General features: G+C 40.2%; 1 protein-coding gene across 1 annotated transcript in view; it reads left to right on the forward strand.

Annotated features, from left to right (window-relative positions):
* The window catches only part of CAMK1D (calcium/calmodulin dependent protein kinase ID), a 200,416-nt gene that overhangs the window by 147,471 nt on the left and 32,178 nt on the right, over nt 1-20,767 (forward strand). Inside the window, exons 4-5 of the mRNA XM_083399980.1 lie at nt 8,532-8,670; nt 20,401-20,527. Coding sequence (XP_083256106.1) covers nt 8,532-8,670; nt 20,401-20,527 — 266 coding nt within the window. The remainder of the gene's footprint in view (nt 1-8,531; nt 8,671-20,400; nt 20,528-20,767) is intronic.

The following is a 20,767-nucleotide window of genomic DNA, read 5'->3' on the forward strand; positions in this document are numbered from 1 at the left end:
CATCTCAGTTGGGCGTGCATAGATAGTGTAGCACCACAGAGAATGCAGCCTCATGTCACTAGCTTGCCTGGCTGGTGGCTCTCTGGCTTCTGGCTGGTGGGACCATGAGCAGCGACTCACTGGAAGATCTTAAGCCTTGTGGAGGTAGGTATCAGGAAAGGTGTTCTGTCCAGGTCCCAGGTCATCAAGGACTTTAATGTCAACCCTTTTAATGGGGCCATGTAGATTATAAGCTAAGGTTCCCTGAATTATTTGGGTGTGCATGCTTCAAAAGAGCTTCAGACTTCTGGTGTGTATGCAGCATGCACAGGATTACACTGCAAAGGATTTCACCATTAGTTGGGAATTAGGCAACATTTTGCATTTCTGTTTTCTTAACAGAACCAGATACTGAACCAGAAAGGATTCCTCTTAATTCAGCTTTTAAACTGTTAATGCAATCAATGGAGAGATACTCATTTGCCATGTACTTTCTTTAGCCTGGCCTGTAAAACCGGACTGATGACATTTTTAATGTTGCATGGGGAATACCAGGGCCAAACAGAAACCAGGCATCTTTGGTGCAACAGCATTTAAAATAGATTAATACTTGCTTTAGGAATAATGGTAGGGACTAGAGAATTAGATACTAAGAGTCAGGGCAGCATAAATAACATGGCAGGAGCAGCAGACTATTTTCATTACCATCTGTAAATGCTCTTACATTTTCTACAATGTATTGCCGCGGTGATCTCTACAAACACTTCATAAATCATCATTACCTGCCCTCCCCAAGCAACTTCCCTAACTGAAGTGCAACAAATAACTCCTGCAAATTGTCCCCTTTGCCTAAGAAATGCACGTGGATCTCACTATAAACACAGATGGGCACACAATGAACTAGCATCTCTGTTTATTCTAGCACCAGTTACATATCTGTAAAAACAAAATACTGCTGATCCCGTCATTGTAATTACCATACAAATATTGAAATACCAATATGATTTTAAAGTCAGATTCTAATGGCAATCAATGTTATAAACCCATCAACAAAAAATATTAGGAAAGTGTATTGTGTCCATTGTATTGATAGATCAGAATTTCAAACTAGTAGTATCAGATGAGGGAATTCCTGTGTGAAGGCAGTTGATTTCTGAAGCTATGAAAGTTCTGATTCAGCCCCTGCAAGAGATTCCTGTTCTTCCCACTCCCAGATCCAGCACATGTTCCCTGTCCTCACCTTAGAAGCCCTCAATGGCTTTGCCACTCTTATCTCTGGGCACTTAGGGCTCATCCACAATTCCGATTGCCCTGCGGAATCTCGAGATTTAGCACTGAATTGGAGCAAATGTCAATTGGGTTTTCTCTGGATTGACGTTTCCTCTGATTTAGCATGAAAGAGCACTAGAAGCAGCAGGGCAAAGGCAAAAATTGCTTGGGCACATGCTTTTTGGCACAGGACAAGGGGAAGTCTGGATGAGGCCTTCGATGGATCCATGCTGCCTGTGATCTTCGCTGCTCAGGATCTACTATCCAGTGCTAGCTGAAGGTCTCCTGCTCCCTCAGGAACTAATCTTTCTCTCAGAACACATGCATGGTACTGCCTTGTATTTCTTCCAAATCCCATAGAATTATGGAGTTGGAAGGTACACCAAGGGTCATCTAGTCCAACCCCCTGCACTGCAGGAATCTCAACTAGACCATACAGCTTCCAAGGAAGGAGAGGCCACCACCTCCCAAGGGAGTCTGCTCCCCTGCCAAACAGCTCTTCTCAACGCCACCACCCCCAAAGCCCCCTGTCCTGGCGTGACTCATTCTGTTGCTAGGCATAAGCACATGTAACTGGAATAACCACATATGCTATTGCTTCCCTTTCCTCTGTTGATTGCTCCATGATGAATTTCAGCCTGTTTTCCTGTAAAGCAGCATGCATGATGATGGATGTATAAAAATAGCTTTGGGGACAGAGAATGCTTAGCCTTAAGGGAGTGCAGTGGGTGTGGGGAGAGCAGACAGTAAAGGCAGCCGCACCCGTCTGGTGAAAGTGGCTTGGAAGAGATGTGGCAAATAGGTCTCCAAACTGCTGTCACCACATTGTAGAATGTGTGTTGGTCGTCCCCCTCAGACTTGCCAATGCTATTAAGCATTTGGCTTCCAGCCAATCCCAGGCATGTCCAGCAACATTTCTTTACTTATTGCATTTATATTCCAGCTTTTCTCCAAATAGCTCAAGGGTGGTGTACATGGTTTCCCCCATTATATCCTCACATCAGCCCTGTGAGGTGGGCTAGGCTGAGAGACCATGAATGGCCCAAGAACACCCAGTCTGTTCCATGGCTTAGTGGGAATTTGGACTCTGCTCTCCCAAGTCCTGCAAGCCATCTGCTGAACTACACCGGCTCACTCATCTCACCCTGAAGAGGAAATGGTCACAAAATAATAATAATAATAATAATAATAATAATAATAATAATAATAATAATAATTTATTATTCATACCCCGCCCATCTGGCTGGGCTTCCCCAGCCACTCTGGGCGGCTTCCAAAAGAATATTAAAATACTGTGATACATCAAACATTAAAAGCTTCCAAGAAGCTTTCCAGGGAGGATGGGAAACACAGGACACACTAGAATGGTCAGGTTCTTGCTGTGTAGCCCTGCTGGGCACCTTCTCCACTTACAGACTTTTTTGTGAGGAAATTGCTGAAAGGAAATGCTGAAATGACTTAAAGGACAATCCTGAAACTAAATTCTTCCATGTGGTTTATATGAGTGCACAACTGCATAAGGAAAACCTACAGTGTGTTGCAGCGAACAGGCAACCTTTTTTATGACTGATGGGGAAAGTGTAGTTGGAAATAGGGATATTATTTATTAAAAGTATCGAACATTTTACCTTGTGGTCATGTACTGTGCAGACCCTACTGAAGAAGAACCATATCAAGACAAATAAAAATCACATATGCTTTTGTTTAGCAATCCCCAGCAATAATAATAACAATTTAAAGAATCCTTGTTCTCTCCTCCTCCTCCTCCTCCTCTTCTTCTTAGCAGATTTTGGAAATCTTTGAAGAAGTCATGCTCACCTGGTACCATTATAATATTTGTGTTTCTGCTGGTGATTTTGTTTCCTAGTCCAAGGACGAAGATGATGATATTTGCTGCTGGGCTTCAGTCTGTTCTCATGCATGTTCTCATGTTTCAAATCCCACAAACCTTTGAAATTGGAGACAAGAGAGGTGCCTTTGCATTAACAAAATGTAGAAACAGCTTTCCTTGTCTACCTTTCAAAAGGAAGTGAATGCGTACTGGCCAGCTTTCCATTACATTTGTCTCACATTATTTTAAGGATATACAAGGATTATGCCAAGCTGCCCTATGAACAGGGAAGAAATATGGAATGGGATTGCCCCCCCCCCTGCTGAATTTCAAAGACAGATGAATGACATATTTCCTTTTAAAGCAAGAACAAATATTTGTACTCTAAAAGTGAATGCAGTAAAAAGAAAAACAATAAAGGAAGTTCAATTTCAGCACTTCTGCTAATTAAAGGTACTGTAAGACCTTGACTGAAAGTAACCAGCCGTTCATAGATGCTCAGGAAGGCCTCTTCTGGGTTTAATCTGCCAACTCTTGTGGCTGCAACTGGGCAACCTTCTAGGTAGAATGAATGATAACAGGGAGCAAAGCTTGGAAAAACACAGAGTAGATGCCAAGTGAGAGGTTATTCAGGTCACTGAAGCCTTAACCTGGAAGTATTTTTATCCCGGATTAGTCTGGAGGCACCAGTGAGCTATCTCTGGGAGAGAGTTGTGCTAGGTGCTGCACAAGCCATTCTGCGTCACCCTTCCCCCCCCCCAGGGCACCCCCAAGCCAGTGGCTCACTGCCAACAGCACCCCCAGCCTCCCAGTTTGAATCACAGTAGATCTGGAAACAGAAACCACAGTTTTAAAAGCCAGGACCCTTCCCTGAGAAGCTTACAATTTACATGTAAGCAGGGGATGAAAACAGCAAAAGGAAGGGGAAAGAAGCAAGAGATGATTGTGACCAAATGCAGTTACACCTACTGAGACTTGGTTTCATTTGAAGGTAAAGAATGCTAGATTAAGCCAAAGACATTGTGTAAAAAAAGGCTTTTTATGCAAAATTCGAAAGAAAAGGAGTGGTGGCACCAGAAAGAAGTTCTGGGAGGGAATTTCAGACAGATGAAGTGATGACAGTAACATTTATTTATTTTTAAAGGATGTTGACTTATACAATTTGATATCTAGATTATCTTGGTATCAGTCAGCAGCTGCATTCCCTGTCTCTTCTACTCTCTGGAGTGCAGCCTGCCTTTAGGAGAGAAACAGGTCTTGTTGCCTAGACGATACCTGTGGTGTATCCAGAGACTAGATTTGGGGAAGGCGGCCGGTGGCAGCTTGTTCTGCCCAGGGCTCCTCCACGTCTGTGAAAACTGAATATCCACAGAGCCCAAAATATATGTGCCCACCTCAATCCAAAGTTAGGTAAAGGTAAAGGGGTAAAGGGACCCCTGACCATTAGGTCCAGTTGTGACCGACTCTGGGGTTGCGGCGCTCATCTCGCTTTATTGGCCGAGGGAGCCGGCGTACAGCTTCTGGGTCATGTGGCCAGCATGACTAAGCATGGCGAACCAGAGCAGCGCATGGAAACGCCGTTTACCTTCCCGCCGGAGCGGTACCTATTCATCTGCTTGCACTTTGACGTGCTTTCGAACTGCTAGGTTAGCAGTCGCTGGGATTCGAGCCTCCGACCTTCTGATCGGCAAGTCCTAGGCTCTGTGGTTTAACCCACAGCGCCACCCACATCCCTAAATCCAAAGTTACTATCTTTTTAAACATTACTCCAGTCACTAGCATATCACCAGAGTCACTGCTAGCTTGAACCTCCTTCAAGTAATCACTCTCAGCTTAATTACATTCTGTTTTAACTCACAAAGGTAAAAAAAAATCCAGACTGCTTGATAAGTGAATGTCCATTCAGATTTGATAGCAACAACAGCTGCAAGGCGGATACTGTCTACAAGGAGATGCTCTTATTGCTGCAATAAAGAGAAAAGCTTCCTTCCATTTCTTACTGTGCAGGAAACCACATTTCCTGTCTTCAGTGAAAGAGCATTCAAGTCCATTTTCTTCACCTTGAGCTTCCTGTGGCTGGTCATAACACCACCGTAGTGAAGTAAAGGTAAATCATTCTGCCAGAAGCATTTCATTCCACAAACAGGAACTCAAACCTCTAGCTAATTGTAACATATCCCTGGTTCTTACCTGCATTCTATTTCTGGCTTTTGTTACAGGAATTGGATTAGGAAGTAATGACCAAGACCAATTAAACGCATACAGAACAGAGTAGAATAGTGCAGACACCAACTACTCATAGAATCATAGAGTTGGAAGAGACCACAAGGGCCATCGAGTCCAACCCCCTGCCAAGCAGGAAACCCCATCAGAGCACTCCTGACATATGGTTGTCAAGCCTCTGCTTAAAGACCTCCAAAGAAGGAGACTCCACCACACTCCTTGGCAGCAAATTCCACTGTCGAACAGCTCTTACTGAACTAGTCAAACCAACCAAATTCACAAATCACATGTGACTAGACAGAGATAGGTGTCCAGTCTCAGAGATCACCTGGCAACACCACTTGCCATATTGAGACAAAAATGGTGAACAGAAGATGTACAGAAGTAATCCTCAAACATTTCACCAGCATATTTTGGAGTAATTACAAGCTGTTTAGCCAGAAATAATTTACTTCTTTTATATCACCCATGCTGAATCTTTGGAGTATAACGAAATAAATATTTTAATATGTATATTTCTCCATTCTACCCATATTTATATATATACATTTCTCCACTCTACCCTCCTGAATCTTTGTGGAGTACAGCATTTAATTTAAATAAATAAATAAATAACACAAGGTGTGCAAAGTTGGCCCCCAGATATGACAGCTCAGCAACTAATCAGTCATTATTGTGGTTCAGAGAATTATATCCAGTATCAAATTATTTACACAGAGAGAGTCTGGTGCCACAGTTTCACATACAGTGGTACCTTGGGTTAAGAACCTGAAACTGTTCTTAACCCAAGGTACTATTTCTGGGTTAGTGGAGTCTGTAACCTGAAGCATCTGTAACCCGAGGTACCACTGTATTGGTGCTTCAAAGGCCTGCCTGTTCCACTCAGTCTTTTATCACAAAGGCTCACCAACATCCCTCACATACAAAACGGATTGCCTTCTGCCTGCTGGCTTTCCTGCAGGGAAGCTTAACTGATTGAGAGGAAAGTGCCTCAGGAAAACCCTCTTTCTGCTGCCGCTGCCGCTGCCGCTGCTGCTGCATCGAGTTTTGTTTGCAATTCTTTTCTCAAGAAGGTGAAAATTATATGCAGTATTTCGAAAGAAAACCATGAACAGCAAAGTGATAAAACAGAACTCTGGAAGAGAAATTGAGTAAAAAGCAGCTTTTAATTAAGTGGATTTAAGTAGTGGGGACCCAAGGGTCATCTAGTCCACCCCCTGCAATGCAGAAACCTCAACTAAAGCATCCATGACTGGTGGCCATCCAATCTCTGCTTAAAACCTCCAAGGAAGCAGTCCACAACCTCCCAAGTCTGTTCTTCATTTAAAACACTTCTAGAACTCCTCATCGTGTTATTTCTTGCAGAACAATGAAAAGTCATATTTTAAGTTTCCTATTAGGCCACTTGCATTCTAGTTACCTTTGCACAGTATTGTCCTTCCTCTGCAGCAATTGGCAGGTGGTGAGTAACCATGTTCACAACTATTAGCTTCTTCTGTGGACTGTGAAGGACATTCTAAGCCCAAAGGTAACATAACTGTCTTGCACAAGTAATAGCACATTGAATGATGGCACTCTGAAGTGAGTGGGGATTCCTTTGCTCCTGCTCTTGAAATACTAATACTGCAAAATCTCCTGGGGGATGAGGAATGCCAGTTGCTCTAAGCATCTCTTCACATTATGCAATACACCCAGTTTCCCTCTGTGCCTTCAATTTCTGGCTTGGCTTGCTCCTTTGCCTGCCTTTCTGTGAGTATTTGGTGGAGGGCAGGGTCTTTTCTTGAGGGCTCAAGGGAGGGAACTAAGGAAAACTCAGCAGAGCCTGATCCCTTCGTCAGTTTTTCCGGAACTGTCGCTAGAGGAGAACCTGGTAAAAATGGGGAAGACAAGTTGTGTGAATAAGAAAACATAGCTAGTGACAAAACATAGTAAGGAAGGGGGAGCTGGCATTGGCTAGCCAAAGTAAATGTGTTGATTCACGTTGTCAGTCAGAAAGTAAATAAAATATCTGACAAATTAGCATGCTGTCTATGACTTCACAAGGAATTCTGTTCACAAGGTGCGACAACACACTCCTCCTCCTCCTCCTCCTCCTTTGCTACGAAAAGCTAAGGGCCAGGCTTGCCACCAGAGCAACTGCGTCCCTCTCAGTTTCCCTCCAGTTGGAGGTGTGCGCCAGCCCTGCACTGCTTTTTCGGGTCACGGTGGCTCTGGCACCCTGCAAGTGCAGCCCATAACGCCCTGCCTTTGCAACCTTGAGCTCCGGCTTTCTGCCCCAAAGGTAAATGGCAATCCACCCCTTGCGCACCCCCCTAGCTATGTCGCTGCTAAGGGTTAATAATATATATAAAAAAAACATTTCAAACATGGAAGGCACTTTCAGGCAAGAACTCACATGGAGTTCACATGTGTTCTGTGTCGTTTGCTGGTTGTACATGGTTGTATTTTTCTCTGTGTGCTCATGTTGTACAGCACATACAGAGCAAAAAACCTGGCTAAATGGACTTTGAAAAGATACCATCATGTATGAACCAGCCTCAAACACAACTTCTCTTCTGGAACTAGAAATCTACAATCTCTGCTTCTTCCCAATCCCTTCATTGTGTTTCTAATTCACCAATCTTCAGTGAGTTTAAGCAAAAATGTGAGCATCTTCCTTGATTTGCTGAAATGTGATTTGGACTTTTAATACACTATTTAAGTTCTCTCTAAGTACCAGGTGAACATATCAATCCATTATTAGTATTATCAGTTGTGAAAAATTTCAGATGAATCATTTTAATGCAAAACACTTTTCATATTTTGAAGCAGTGTGTGTGAATTTTGCTGTTATCTTCTGACCTTTTCATTCCCATTGTTTCCCCATTGTAATAGATAGAAATCAGCATCAATTTGAATGCATGTACTGTATTTTCTAGGAAATCATAGAATCACAGAATTATAGGGCTGGAAGGAATCCAAAGGGTCATCTAGTCCAACCCCCTGCAATCACAGTTAAAGAATCAATATGAAAGCAATGTAGAACAAACAAGGAAGAAGAATAGAAAAGGTCATTCGTTTTAGTAAATGGGGAAATTCCAGTTCCCAGCTCTGTTTTATAATCCTAATCTAGATCAAGATGATTGTATGCATAAGAAATGGCTAAAGAAAGGATTCTATTTCTTTTAACTTTCCTGCCATGGTTTGTCTAACCTATATTAACATTACCATGCCTTATGGTTTTTTCCAGTGTGTCCGGAGGTGAACTATTTGACCGCATCGTAGAGAAAGGATTTTACACTGAGAAAGATGCCAGCACTCTGATACGGCAGGTGTTAGATGCTGTGTATTATCTTCACAGAATGGGCATTGTTCACAGAGACCTCAAGGTAAGGTAATTTGCTAACAGGACAGATCTATATTATACCATCAGAAACAGCTGTTGACACTATAAGCCTTATTCTTTCTCAATTTCTTGTTTCAAAGTTTTCCATGTCTTTGAGAGTAGAATCAGGTGTTCCAAAAGGCTGTCACCAAAAAGAACAAGACCATGTCTAGTTCTCCCAATCCTCTAGTAACATCTGATGAAATTCAGACTTCCATTTCTGGCCACAGACATGGAAGTAGCTGCCCTGAGGCTCTCTGGAGCCCCGGGGAGGCCTGGTTGGCGGGAAGGGGGGAGAGGAGGCTAATCTGGGGAGTTTTGGGGGGATGATGTGAACCTGCGGACACTGTATGAAGCCCGGAGGTGGAAATCTTTGCTGGAGGCACGACTCCATGCCAGAGAAAAGCCTCAGACACCGGTTGCGTGAGTGACCGATCCCCTTTTATTTTGGATAATTGGTTAAAAGTTTAAAAGGCACCCTTATTGATATGGTGTTGAAAAAGGTTTCAGGAACAATCCTGTCGTGTGTTAGTGAAGTTTGAAGGATGTTTACTGCTTCATTTGGAGCTGGGTCTGTTTCGTCTGGAAAAGAGGAGACTGAGAGGAGATAGGATAGCCATCTTCAAATATCTCAAGGGTTGTCACAGGGAAGAGGGAACAAGCTTGTTTTCTCCTGCTCTGGAGGGTAGGACTCAAACCAGTGGCTTCAGGTTACAAGGCAGGAGATTCCAACTCAACATTCAGAAAAACTATCTGACAGTAAGAGCTGTTTGGCAGTGGAACAAGTCCCACAAGAGGTGGTGGACTCTCCTTCCTTAGGGGTTTTAAAGCAGAAGTTGGATGGTCATCTGTCATGGATGCTTTAGCTGAGATTCCCTCATTGCAGGGGGTTGGACTAGATGACCCCGGGGTCCCTTCCAACTCTACCATTCTATGATTCTATGACTGGATTTATCAAAAATATGTTATAGTTAAATAATAGTACTAGCAGTAACTAGTAACTGAAATATGAACAACTTATGGAAAAGGGTAAAGGAAAAAATAATGATAAAATGATCTATTTTAAGTAAAGGATTGGGAAGTAGAACAAAGTATGTGCTATGATGCAGCAAGAAGGGAGGGGAAACACTGCAGAAACAGGGTGGGAACTCAACTTTAAATTTGTATTGAATTGTATTAATTGGATGTAAATTCGTTAATTTTTTTGAAAACTAATGAAAATTAGTTGGGAAAGACGCTTCCGGTTTGAGTCGCGGACGGCGGAGGAAGCGTGGAAAAACCTCTCGAGGTTTTTCCAGCAACGTGGAGGCTTGGGGGAGTCGCAAGGGCACTGCGTACCCCAAAAATCCCAGGGGGGGTTTCCCCTGGGGGATAGGCTCCTGGCAGCGCGGGAGCGGTCGAGGACTTTCTCTCTCTTACCTGTGGGAGGAGGCTGGGATCGACGAGACCGTGTGCGCAGAGACGGGAGAGCAGCGACTCCACGTTGTGATGCCTCTAGCTTCAGCCGAAAAAGCGACGGACCTCTGAATAACAATACAACGGGCATCCTAGTGTGTGAAGAGCTGGAACAACTTGAAAAATAGGAAATTAAGCTAGGAGAGCCCCGGCAAAGTAAGATTGGAACGGAGGGGTTCATCCAGTCGAAGGCAGAAAATGGCGCGGGCGTCTGAATCGCGGAAGTGAATGACAATGGAGAAGTTAATCACGTCGGACTGAGTGAGTAAGAATGCCTGCTTGAACCTCGTCCCCCTTTGGAGAGTAATTGTAAGAACTTAAGAAAAGAGGTTAAACGTTTAAACTTAAGAGCTTAACTAACAAAGAAGGACGGAAACTCTTTTTCAAGACTTCCCTAAGGCATCAAGTGATTACAAGAGCTGCCACTTTAAATAGACATTTTATTTCTATATTGCTACATTTTACTTTAAGTGGCTATTTTATCTCCATATTATTGTACTTCTCACTCTGGCGTCTTCCCCAAGAAGGTTTTTTTGAGACTGTAAATAATCGAACTTGGCTTTCCTGGTGAAAATAAAAGTATATAGGAAGCTGAGTGTTTGAGAGGGAGAAACGCCGAGAGTGCAAACCACCAAGGAACCAAAAGAGATAAAGGAAATTTAAAGAGACATAATGGGGAAAATGGGAAAAAGGAAATAAAGGGAAGAAAGGGACTTGGACTTATTTGTACAATATTATTATAAAAGTGCCTTTACAGAAGCAATTGATATAATAGACATTTGAAAATCGGAACTCTGGGAGCTAAGGCGTTCAAGGCTCTCTCTATTTGATAGGAAGGCTGAAGAGCCTCTTTCTGTTCTTCCCTTGGGAAATATTAATACAGGGACAGATTGGTCCAGTTTTCTAAGCTATTGCTTGCTTGGAACTCTGGATTCTGCTTCTTCCGTTTATAATGAGGTACCTTATAAAATATGATTTCTTTGTCCTTTTTTTCCTCTTCTACTTCTTCACATGTATAGTGAGAGAATAGTATCTGAAGTAATTTTTGACAACTTAGAAAATTTTGTTAAATTTTGATAAATGCCTCAGGTCTAACTGTTTATTGCCAACCCCTCTGGATAATATTAGAAGATATCGCAACACCTTTAAAGACACCTTTAAAGACAATACTGAGAGACATTGCAACTTCTTTAAAGACAATAGTGAAAGACATTGCAACACCTTTTAAAGAATTTTGTTTTTTGATTAGTTAAACAACAAAAGGGTTGTAATTGGAAAATTGATAAAGGGGACTGTATTTTGTTTGCCAACTTCCCCCCTCTGGATAATTGTCGCTGGATTGAGCCGCCAAGTGGCTGAAGAGCGCAAGACTTTTCGGATTGGACTGGTTTATCTCTAGTGAAACTTACTGGTGAACTATTGAGAAAATATTTTGGTTTTATTATTCTTGTTTAGTATCCGGCCAGGAAATTTATAACAGAAAGGTTATCTCTGATACTGGGACTTTATTGAGACAGTATCAGTCTGGAGCTGACAGTATCAGTTTAATTGAATAGCAGAATAGTAGACACTAAAATTTAAATTATATATAGTGGCGTAACGGGTAAAAGGAAATAACCCCCTCGCAATAGAACTATACTTTTAAGACAACTTATATACTTATTGTCTCTACAAATAGGAAGAGTGTGAGCCCTATTACGGGAGAGGATAAGGTATTTGGAAGGAAATTACAGTAGTGGTAAAGGTTGAAATGCAGGGGAAAAATGGTAAAAAGGGAGGGGGGGGATTAATGGAAAGAAGGACATCAAGACAGGAAGAGATTAAAGATTTAGATCTGTTATGGCTTAAAATCAAGGAAGAATTTAGACAAACAGAAACACACATGGAAAACAAACTAGCAGAAATGCAGGGGATGATCGATAAAAAAATAGAAGGAGCAGTAGGGGAATTATCCAATAAAATCCAGGAATTATCAATAAAATCCAAAGTAATAGAAGAGAATAATAGAAAGATCCAAAAAGAGATGAGAGAACAGAAAAAGGAAACAGGGAAAATAAAAGAAGAATTGAAAGAGGTTAGTAAAGTACAGGAACAAATCTGGGATAGTCTTGCAATGGCAGAAATGCGACAAAAACATCTTAATTTGAAATTTAGAGGAGTGGGAGAGGAGGCGAAGGAGGATATAAAGGGAAAGATGACCAGAGAATTAGCCAGATGGCTAGAACTAGAAGAAGAGGAGTTGGCAAATATGATTGAAAATGCCTTCAGGATAAGAAGAAGCTCTCAACAAAATAAGCCTAAAAAATTGCTTGGGGACTGCCTGGTAATCTTTAATTCAGTAGAGATAAAAAATTTGATATTAAAATTAAGTTACCAAAAAAGATTAATAATTGACGGAAGGCCAATTATTATTCTAAAAGAAATACCAGTTAGACTGTTACGCAAAAGAGAAGGCTATAAACAAATAGTAGGCATCTTGAAAAAAAACAACATACAATATAGATGGGAGTTCCCGGAGGGGATCACCTTCTACTTCAAAGATAAGAGATTTAAGTTGAAGGATACTCAGGAAGGGGAAAAATTCCTAAGAAGATACGAGAAAGAGCTGGACAAGGGGGAAGATAGGCTAGGAGACAGAGAAAGAGAAAGGGGTGAGAGAAGGGAAAGGAAGGAGAAGAAAGGAGTAAGGGAAGAGAAAGAGGAAGAAGAGGAGGAGAAGGTGGAAGAAGCGGAAGGAGGGGAAGAAGAAGAATTAGAAGAGGAGGAAGAGATAGGAAATAGGACAACTTAAAATAAAAATTTGTTAAAGTTTTTTGTAAAATTTTTTTTTTTTCACTTTTTCAATTAAATAAAAATCTAATTGTAATAATGTCCTTAAAAATCCTGTCTTGGAATGTAAATGGTCTGAATGAAAAATCTAAAAGGAATAAAATAGAAAGAGTGGTAAAGAACAAAAATTATGATGTAATCTGCTATCAAGAGACACATGTGGCCAAAAAGCACAAATATATATTGATGAATAAAAAGTTAGGTGTGGAATTTATTAACTCAGATGTAACTAAAAAAAAAGGAGTTGTGATATATGTGAAGGAAAAATGGGACCCGATATTGATATGCAAGGATGATGAGGGAAGAATCTTGGGAGTACAAATTAATCATCAAGGTGAAAAATTTAATGTGGTGACTGTCTATGCCCCAAATACAAACAAAGCAGAATTTTTTAAAAAATTGGAACAAATATTACTAGAGTTAGAAAGTCATAAATTAATTCTGCTTGGAGATCTAAATGGGGTACCAACACCAGAGCTAGATAGAAGTGGAGGAAAAAAGAAATTAAATCAAGGGAAGCTCCCTAAAACATTTAACAATCTGGAGGAAAACCTAGATTTGATTGACATCTGGAGATATAAAAATCCAGTAGAAAAACAATTTACTTATTTTTCTGAACCCCATCATAGCTGGGGTAGGATCGACCAGATATGGATAACAAGAGAATTATCTTTAAGAACAACGAACTGTGAAATATTACCTAAAACCTTCTCGGATCATAATCCAATGATGGTAGAGCTAAGATGCGAATTTGTGGGGACGTATCGATGGAGAATGAATGAATACCTTTTTGAAAATGAGGAGGTGATAGTGAAGGCAAAAAGTACCTTGAAAGAATATTTTGATATAAACCTGAATAAAGAGACTAAGTTAGAAACAGTTTGGGATGCCAGTAAGGCAGTCCTAAGAGGATTCTTGATTCAACAAAACAGCTATAGAAGGAAATTAAGAGAGTCTAAAAAAGAAGAAATTATTAAACAATTGAGAGAATGTGAGAAAAAATTGGTAATAAATCCCAGGGATGAAAGGATTAGACAAACTTTGAAAACATTGCAATTACAATACTCAACTTTAATTAATCAGGAAGTAGAATGGAGAATTAAATGGATGAAGCAAAAATATTTTGAATCTGCGAACAAAACCGGGAAATTATTGGCGTGGCAACTCAGAAGGAGGAAAAAACAAAATTTAATTAACAAAATAAAAATAGGAGAACAGATTTTGGAAGATAGTAATAGGATAAGGGAAGAATTCCTTAAATTTTATGAAAAACTATATAAAAAGGAAGAGGAAAATAAAGAAGAAATAGGGAATTATTTGACAAAGAATGGAGGAGAATATTTGACAGATGAAGACAAAAAACAACTAAATAAACCCATAACAGAAGATGAGGTTAAAGATGCAATAAGAAAGATGAAATTGGGGAAAGCACCTGGTCCTGATGGCCTCTCAGCAAAATACTACAAAACATTAGAAGAATACCTAACTCCGGTGCTATGTAATGTGATGAACAGTATCATGGGAGAAGGAAAGCTACCAGATTCCTGGAAGGAAGCTCATATTGCATTAATAGCTAAGCCAGATTCGGACAAATTAGATATAAGGAATTATAGACCGATATCACTGCTTAACAATGACTATAAGATCTTTGCAGAGATAATGGCGACTAGATTAAAAAAACACCTAGCAAAAGTTATACATAAAGATCAAGCAGGGTTCCTCCCTAATAGACAATTGAAAGATAATGTTAGACATATAATTAATATTATCGAATACTTAGACCTTAGGATTGATATATCTGCAGCGTTGATTTTTATTGACGCTGAAAAGGCATTCGATAATGTATCGTGGGAATTCATGCTAAAGTGCATGGAGAGAGCAGGGATAGATGGACCCTTTCTGAAAGGAATAAAAAATATTTACTCAACACAAAGAACTAAACTAATCATTAACAATAATTTATCCAAATCATTCACGATATCGAAGGGTACGAGACAGGGATGTCCTCTATCCCCTCTCTTATTTATAATGGTTTTAGAAGTACTGGCAAATAAGATAAGGAAAACACCTGAAGTAGGAGGAATTAAAGTTGGAGAAAAAGAATACAAATTAAAGGCCTATGCCGATGATTTAGTTATCTCTCTTGAAGATCCAGTAGAAGGTATCGGCAAAGTCATAGAGATTTTAGAAGAATTTGGGAAAGTTTCCGGCTTCAAACTAAACAAAATTAAAACCAAGATCCTAACAAAGAATCTGGAAGAAGATCAAAGAAAACAGCTAGAGGTCCAAACAGGAATTAAGGTTGTGAAAAGGGTAAAATATCTGGGTATCTGGATTTCAACGAAAAACATAAAATTGATAGAAAATAATTATAATAAGACCTGGAGTGAGATAAAAAGAGATTTAGACACATGGAGCAGGATAAGGTTATCATGGTCAGGAAGGATGGCTGCAATTAAGATGTCTGTGCTGCCGAGATTGTTGTTTTTATTTCAAAACATCCCCGTGATCAGAGGCACTACTAGGTTCAAGGATTGGCAGAGAACCCTGTCCAGATTTATCTGGCAGGGGAAAAGAGCAAGAATTAAGTTCAAAATTCTTACCGACCGTAGAGAGAGAGGAGGGTTTGCTGTTCCAAACCTGCAATTATATTACGATGCGTCGTGCCTGTGCTGGATCAAAGAATGGATTACCTTAAATAATACCGATTTGTTGGACCTAGAAGGATTCAACACTAGGTTCGGCTGGCACGCCTATCTATGGCAGGATAAAGGGAAGATACATAAGGGTTTTGTAAACCATATTATAAGAGGAGCATTATTAGAGGTTTGGGACAGAAACAAGAGACTCTTAGAAAAAAGCACTCCATGGTGGTTATCACCCACTGATATTTTAAAAATTAAAAAACCAAATATGGATGAGCCAAGATGGACTTACGAAGACCTATTGGTTAGATCGGATAAGGGATGGAACCTTAGAACATACGAGGAATTAAAAGATAGGCAAGTAAGTTGGTTACAAATCCACCAAATAAACGCCTTGTGGAACGAACATAAAAAAATAGGAATAAATGAGAAAAAATCGAAATTCCAGGTGGAAATAGTAGAAGGTAACACCAAACTTCTATCCAAGATGTATGGTCAATTACTGGATTGGGATACTAAAGATGAGGAGGTGAAGGAGGCTATGATAAAATGGGCTATAGATTTGGGACATAACTTAGATTATGATAGATGGACACAACTATGGAAAATAGATATGAAATTTACAGCCTGTGTGGGAATCCGGGAAAATATGGAAAAAATGGTGTATCGATGGTACATCACTCCAGTAAAGCTGCAGAAAATGTATAAAACTGGGGATAAGAAGTGTTGGAAGTGCAAAATAAAAGAGGGTGATTTCTACCATATGTGGTGGACATGTGTAGAGGTGAAAAGGTTTTGGGGTCTTATTTATGAGGAATTAAAAAAGATTTTGAAATACAATTTCCCCAAGAAACCGGAGGCCTTCCTGTTAGGGATGGTCGGTGAGGAGATTAAAAAAGATGATAAGATATTGTTTCAGTACGCGATGGCAGCAGCCAGAATATTGCTGGCACAGAATTGGAAAACCCCCAAGATCCCAACAATTAAAGATTGGCAGCTCAAATTATTTGAATACATAGAATTAGATAATTTGACACAAAGAATCAGGCATCAAAAAAGTAAAAAATTTATTAACAATTGGAATAAATTTATAACATATACAGAACTAAATTTAGGTAATATCAAAATTACAGTAGACGAAATATAAAATCTGTGAAGTGGAGATACGGAGAGAGATCGGAAACCGCTGAAAGGAAGGTTGACTATACAACCCAGACTGAGATGAAGGGAAGTAATTCTTTCTTTAATTCAAGGTGTTGTTTCTTTTATATATAAATTTTATATATATATATATATATATATATAATTTTTTTTTTTTTTTTTTTCGTTTTCCTTTACTTGGTTTTTCGGTGCTCTGTGTTCTGTTTCTTGGATGCTGTTTGTATGATATGACTTTTTCTGGACTGTTTATTATGGAAGAATTGTTTGGAAAATTCAATAAAAAGAAGAATAAAAAAAAAAAAAAAAAAAAAAGAAAATTAGTTGGGAAAAAGGACCATTTTATGAAATTCACTGCATGGTGCCATGCCATCATACAATTTGTCCCCTTTCTACCACCCTGCCAGTGTGGTGTAGTGGTTAAGAGCGGTAGTCTCGTAATCTGGGGAACCGGGTTCGATTCCCCGCTCCTCCACATGCAGCTGCTGGGTGACCTTGGACTAGTCACACTTCTCGAAGTCTCTCAGCCCCACTCACCTCACAGAGTGTTTGTTGTGGGGGAGGAAGGGAAAGGAGAATGTGAGCCGCTTTGAAACTCCTGGAGGGGAGTGAAAGGCGGGATATCAAATCCAAACTCTTCTTCTTCTTCTTCTTCTTCTTCCTGCACTAGTGGCTGGCAATTCCATGGGGTTTGGATCCATATTAAATTAGTTTCACTTTGTACTATTCATTGAATCAGTGGGACTTCAGTCATGACTAAATTACCCCATTGATTTCAATGGGACTGAAATCAACAGACGTCTGGATCCAATCCATGATGTCTTTGGTCCTTCCACTACAGGGGTGCTCATTTGGCATCTGGCTTCTTTTTGGTGCCAGGAGAATAAAATACACCTTTTAAGCCAATCAATTTTGATTCATGCTGGAATCTTAGCTGTTCAGTTTGTATTGTTGTTTTAGTTTTTTGTGTAACTGCAATTTAAATGTTTAAGTAAGCACTTTGGGAGCTAAAGCATACAATAATGCATCTGCTGAATGAATGAAATAATATTATGGAGCGGGTTGGGGCGAACTAAGCATGACCCAATGTCATACATAATGTGAAACTCTGCAGAAGGCTCTCTCTGATTTGCACATGGGTCTTGTGTCTCATCAGCAATACCTCTGTTGCTGCAGATGCAGGCAACTTTAAGAGACTTTTAGCATTTCCCTGGATGTTCATGGGGAAACCTTCCCATCCTCCATCATGACCTTCCATGGTTATTTATGATTGTAGCTGTTTGTGCCATAGCAGCTGGTACTATAAAAATTTGGGACACTGTATTGGCAGGAGTTCATGCCTGTTGGGAATAAAAGGAGTGTGAGGAGAAGTTGGGCTGTTAGTAATTTTACATGTCCTGTTTGTTAGACTGTTAGTTCAATTCAGCTCAAGAATTAGTTGCTTAGTATCTTCTTTGCAAACCCAGGCTTATCCTAAAATAATGTGATTTGCAGGAAATAGCTTATAAGAATTATTCCTGACACAGAAGCTCTGAAGAGCAAACTCAAGTAATTCAGACAATGGTCTGGATAAGCTATTTTAAATCTTCTACACTTTGTACCTAAAGGAATTCCTTGCTATGTTTTTTAAACTGCTTAAGCTTATTAGCAGCACATGCCAAAGAGAACTATGAAATGTGACTCAAAGAAGGAGCATGAAAAGGAATTAATTTGCAAATGACTTGGGAGTTTATATAACGACCCAATAATTCTGAAAAGTCTGTGGCTTCATCCACAGACACCTGAATCCACCCGCTAGAAATGCCTGCCTGACTTAGGCTGCAAGGCAAAGTTTTGAATTCTATCATAATATGATGATGACGCCTTAAATGGTGGTGCCACTCTTTACATCAGCTTTGGGTTTTGACCAGGGAATGCATCATTCCATCTGTTTCTTGTCATTTCTTGGAATCTCCTGGCTGGAATATATATTGGGTTTATAAAAGGAATATGTAAAATTATGGTAGGAATTTGTACCGCTTTCTTGGTAACTCTCTCCCTAATGTTATGGGAAATGCTGGCCACCTCTCTGTGCATGAATTGAAATATGTTCCAAGGCCTAATCCTGCAAGTAGCTTCCAGGAACACACTAAGTTCATTAAACAGAGGCTGCACAGTGTCTGACCAAAGAAAAGGACCCCAAACAGTGGTGATGTAGCAGACCCAGAAGGAAAATCAAAATTCTCCAAAGTGTTTGTGTTAAGGAAATGTTTCATTGGATGTTAATGAATTATTAAAAGAATGTGTAGCAGGTTACATAATTCATAGCAGATCAGCCTTTGGGGGGTTTGATGTTGATCTGAGGCCAGATTTGCATGAATATAACCGCCTGGCAATTTAATGGGAGGCTTTACTTCATACCAGGAGAGAGAGAGAGAGAGAGAGAATACAGCACCTCTGCTCCACCAAACCCTTTCAGTCCCCATTTTTATTATTTCAGGTACTCAGCATCCTTTTCAATCACTTGAACACAAATGAATATAGGGATACAATTTTATTGAATACAACAGATTATCTTTGCTTCATTAGCCATACCTTTGCCTCTATGGATGTTTCTGCCTGTATAAATGTTTCTCTCAAGTAGTTTGTCTGTGTTTCTATACCTTGCTACTGAACCCTGCCTCTGTATGATGCCTCAAGAGGCTGCACAGAACCATCTTGAGATGAATTCAGTGTTTGTGAAGTGTACCTGGGTACCTTTTTAAGCCAGAGGTTTGGCCGCAACTCACCACTTACAGTTGTCCCCAGCCTTCAGTCTGGTCCTGAAAGGGGGGGGGGGCAATGTTGTGTATGACACTGTTGTAACATGAAGAACTTGCTTCCTTTCAACCGGACCTAGAAGTTTTCTCTATAGGAGTCCTTGGTTGATTTCTTTGTGAAACTTCATTGCAATTGCAGTATTGCTGCTGTTTGTGCCTCAGAAGGGCTGCAACACACACACACCTGCCATGTGGTGCAATCTGTGCCAGATGTTCCTGAAACATATTAGGTAAAAAAGGAGGTGCAGGTGCATCTTTGCTTGAAAGTGAATAGATGACCAAATGCCACCAAACTTTAGCCCTTTTTCCGACCAAATTACTGAATCTTTCATGCTTGTGTGATGGGCAGAAATCCACAGTCTTTGATGTGGAGAACACTCCTTCTGTTGAATGTCTGCTTCGCGGCAGCTGTTAGAAGCAAAGGAGTCTGGTCAGAAAAAGATGACAGCCCACCTTACCTAGGATGACTTAAATGCAAAAGAGTATGAGGCTCCTCTACCTTTTATATGGAGAGGGGAATATCATCAGCTACTGTTCAAATCAGTAGCACCTGAAAAAAATCCCACCTTCTGTATTGCTGTTAAAGGTAAAAAACAAACCAAAAAAACTGCAAGAGACACGACTAAGAGTTCAAGAGCCTGATCCCCAGTTGCATCTGCTCACACTACTCAGTTACATCCTGTGTCTTAGTAAGTTGTCACAAGACATTTTCATGCTAAACCATACATCTGGCAAGCAGAGATTTAAAAGAATTATTATATTAAGAAACTGGATGGCATATGAAATAGAGAGATACATTATTTAACCCAATATTCATGTCTCAGGTTTGTTTTCTTAATATCCCTGCAGCCTGAAAACCTGTTGTACTACAGCCAAGATGAAGAATCTAAAATAATGATAAGTGATTTTGGACTGTCAAAAATGGAAGGTAAAGGCGACGTCATGTCCACAGCATGTGGCACCCCAGGATATGTCGGTAAGCATGCTACAGCATAATTTTCAGGACTAGTTTCATGTGAATTTTCCACTGATATCCCTGGCATTTTCTGCACTGGTTCAGACTAGAACAATTGTTTATGGTAAGTCACCAAGCCCCGTGCAGTCCAACAGCCATATATTGTTGCCTCAGGGAACCTATTTAAGACTTTTGCTTTTGTTGCCTTCCTGGAAGTAAAGAAACAGCGGGAGGGGTATCAGGCACCTAGCAAGCCACAAT

Source organism: Podarcis tiliguerta (genome assembly GCF_965153285.1).
Source record: "Podarcis tiliguerta genome assembly, chromosome: 10".
NCBI classification, from domain to species: Eukaryota; Metazoa; Chordata; class Lepidosauria; order Squamata; family Lacertidae; genus Podarcis; species Podarcis tiliguerta.